Source organism: Durio zibethinus, chromosome 4 (assembly GCF_047325235.1).
Source record: "Durio zibethinus cultivar Kanyao isolate XHJ-2024 chromosome 4, ASM4732523v1, whole genome shotgun sequence".
NCBI lineage: Eukaryota > Viridiplantae > Streptophyta > Magnoliopsida > Malvales > Malvaceae > Durio > Durio zibethinus.
In genome coordinates this window covers 3,054,416-3,057,520 of record NC_143165.1, presented here as the reverse complement: position 1 = coordinate 3,057,520, position 3,105 = coordinate 3,054,416, and the positions used below count along the sequence as shown (strand labels likewise).

The 3,105-nt window shown below is 31.0% G+C and overlaps 1 protein-coding gene across 1 annotated transcript; it reads left to right on the top strand.

Annotated features, from left to right (window-relative positions):
- Positions 1 to 1,934: 1,934 nt before the first annotated feature.
- LOC111287814 (21 kDa seed protein-like) lies at positions 1,935 to 2,861 on the top strand. The gene has a single exon (XM_022878481.2). It carries the CDS (start codon positions 1,977 to 1,979, stop codon positions 2,637 to 2,639), a length of 663 nt encoding a protein of 220 aa, XP_022734216.1. The 5' UTR covers positions 1,935 to 1,976; the 3' UTR covers positions 2,640 to 2,861.
- The last annotated feature ends 244 nt before the right edge of the window (positions 2,862 to 3,105 follow it).

Here is a 3,105-nt window from a genome sequence, read left to right as displayed (position 1 = left end):
AAATTTTTATCATTAAATAAGTATCAAGTAAATTTTGATCGTAAATATTATTTATAATAATTATTTTTAATAGTATTAATCTTCTTTTATCAAACTCTATCAATCAATAAATTTATTAAATGGTCATTTTTAATAAAAAAAACTTCACAAACTTTATTAAAGAATTTCATTAAAACCTAATCCTAAATTTAATGACATTTTGTGGTCAGATGTGCTATGCAATAGGTAATTCCTTCGTTAAAAAAAGGAAAGCAATTACAACTCAAAAATCACCAAAATAACACATATAGCAATTCCACAAATAATTAAAGCTACATTTGATTAGTACTTTTGTTTTTTGTTTTTTTATTTTTTTCTTGTTTTTGATTTAATTTTTATTTTTATTCTTTCACTTTCTATTAGAAAAATAAAAAATAAAAAAAAGCTCTAATAAAAAGTTCAAGAATTTAAACAATAATTTTCCCTTTTAATATTTTTTACTGTCACTCCCTCACCATATAGATTTGAGAATTCATATATTTATGTTTTGTAAAACATTAATAATTCATATATTTACATAATATTTTGCATAAAAATTATATGTTATAATTCATATTGATATAAAAAACACGTAATATATATTTTAGTTTTTGTTAATCCCATATAATATTTTTACTAAAATTTTAAATGTATTACTTTAATTTTTTTTAACCATATTCATATTATAAAATCATATTGCACTTTAAATTATTAGATTTATTTAACAAAAAACTACGAATTCTCGATAGCCCATAGTGTTGAAAGCTTATAATGTGTGGTCACGGACTGGTTTAATTTTTTCTGATGTCATGATTTACGTATGTCTATCATGGTAGTCATTGCTGAAGAGACGTTTTCACAAGGGTAGAACAATGCGTGAAGTTCCGTGGGAGTTTTTCTGCAAATTCCCCATTAACTCCCCACTAACATTTTCTGTTTTTTTATTTGTTTGTTCTTCTTTTGATCTTTGTTATTTACTGTATACACCCAAAGAATAAAAAAACATGTACTTGAAAAAGATTGCTTTGGGGGAGTTTTATCTTTTTTTTTTTATTTTTTATTTTTCTTTGTTAAAGGAAACAATAAGTTAAACATCTTAGTTTGTAACAGCGGTGCTAATTAACTTTTTAAATCTATAAATATGTTATAATTCCTTCACCAGAATAGCATCAATCTTTAGAATTTCTAGTAAGAAATTATGTGTAATATAAACTATAAGTTTTTAAACTTTTTCTATGTAATATTTTTTTAGTATAGTAGTTGATCAATCTATTATTTTATTATTATGATTTGTAGTGATATAAATAATATGCTTTGCAATTATCATTGTAATGAATCTTCTGCATAAAAAAACTTACAAAATTGTTAACGGACTATTGATTAAAAAAAAGTTATTATAATAAGATTTATTAAAATAAGTTACTAAAATTAGACAACTTACTCTGCGTTAATACCAAAAAAAAAACATTTGTGTCTTGAGCATTATCTAAATACCTTAATTTATGCTTGAGTTATGACGAGTAGTTTAAGTTCAGATGATTCCATTCCAAGTATGTCCAGAAAAGTTGCCGCTAAACTTTTACCAGATATATCACGTCACCTACATATTATATATTTAAAAAAGAAAAAAAAAGGAAAGAAAAGAAGAATGGGGGCCTAGGGGCCTTACCAATTTTTGTCTCTTTATCTCATAAAGGTGAGATAAAATGAAAATGGTCCCACGATTGAGTATTTGATTAATTGTCACATGTATTCTTGAACCTTTTCCACTCATATAACTGTGGTCCCAGGTCCATTTTTGAAACGTGTTATTTAAAAGTTTGTGGCGTTCATGGATTATGATGTAGTAATGGATGGCCTCTAATCGAGGTTTCGAATCCTTCCAACCTCTATAAATTGAGGTAGCAAACCAAGCAACCGGCATAAAAAAACAACACATATTGATCAACGTATTAACCATGAAGACCACAACTGTTTTAGTTTTGTTTCTCTTTGCCTTCACAACAAAATCATATTTCTTTGGGGTAGCCAACGCTAAAAATGAGCCTGTGCTTGACATTGATGGTGAGGAGCTCCGAGCAGGGGAGCAATATTACGTCGTATCCGCAATATGGGGTCCTGGTGGTGGTGGGTTGGCTCTTGGCAGGCTTACAGATCAAAAGTGCCCAGAAATTGTTGTTCAAAGACGATCCGACTCGGACTATGGTACTCCAGTAATATTTCATAATTTGGACACCAAGGATGATATCGTCCGCCTATCTACTGATTTCAACGTAGAGTTCGTTCCCATCAGAGACAGATTGTGCCTAACATCAACTGTGTGGAAGATTGACGATTATGACACTTCCACTGGGCAATGGTGGGTGACAACTAATGGAGTTATAGGGAACCCCGGTCCTCAGACTTTGCAAAGTTGGTTTAAAATTGAGAAGTCGGGTAATTTGGGTTACAAATTTAATTTCTGTCCTTCAGTCTGCGAGTCATGCGTAACTTTATGCAGCGATATTGGAAGATATGGAGATGATGGACAAATACGTTTGGCTCTTGCTGAAAGAGGATGGCCTTTCGTGTTTAAGAAAGCAAGTTCCACGATCAAACAAATTGTTTATGCGAAGAACTAAGTGCAGTAGTTTTTATATGAACTACTGTACTGCCAAAATAGCACCGCTAGCCGGCTTTTAATTTCCACTAAATAAATGGTTAAGTCTATGCTTGCCAGAAAGTCGGTAAATGTACTGCTACTGTGCTGCTATTGTTCGAGGGTGTATGGGCTTTCTACTGACTGGGTCGGAGCCCAGTTTTGTGCTCTTTCATCCTTACGAATAAATGTTTTTCCTTTCTAAGCCGAACAAAGTTTATTTAGCAGCCAGATGGTTGCAAAGCTATAGAACTACTAGCAACACGAACGGAAACAACTTTCAAAAAATAGATCGAATTCATGAACCCAAAATTATCCGAACACCAAAAACTTTATATGATTGAAAAAAATGGAGATAACAAACACAGAAAATCATCCCATCAAATATCTATTGTCCTCGTCCATAAAATAACCTCAAACATATGTCCAACAAGCCTCCAGGTCTTCAA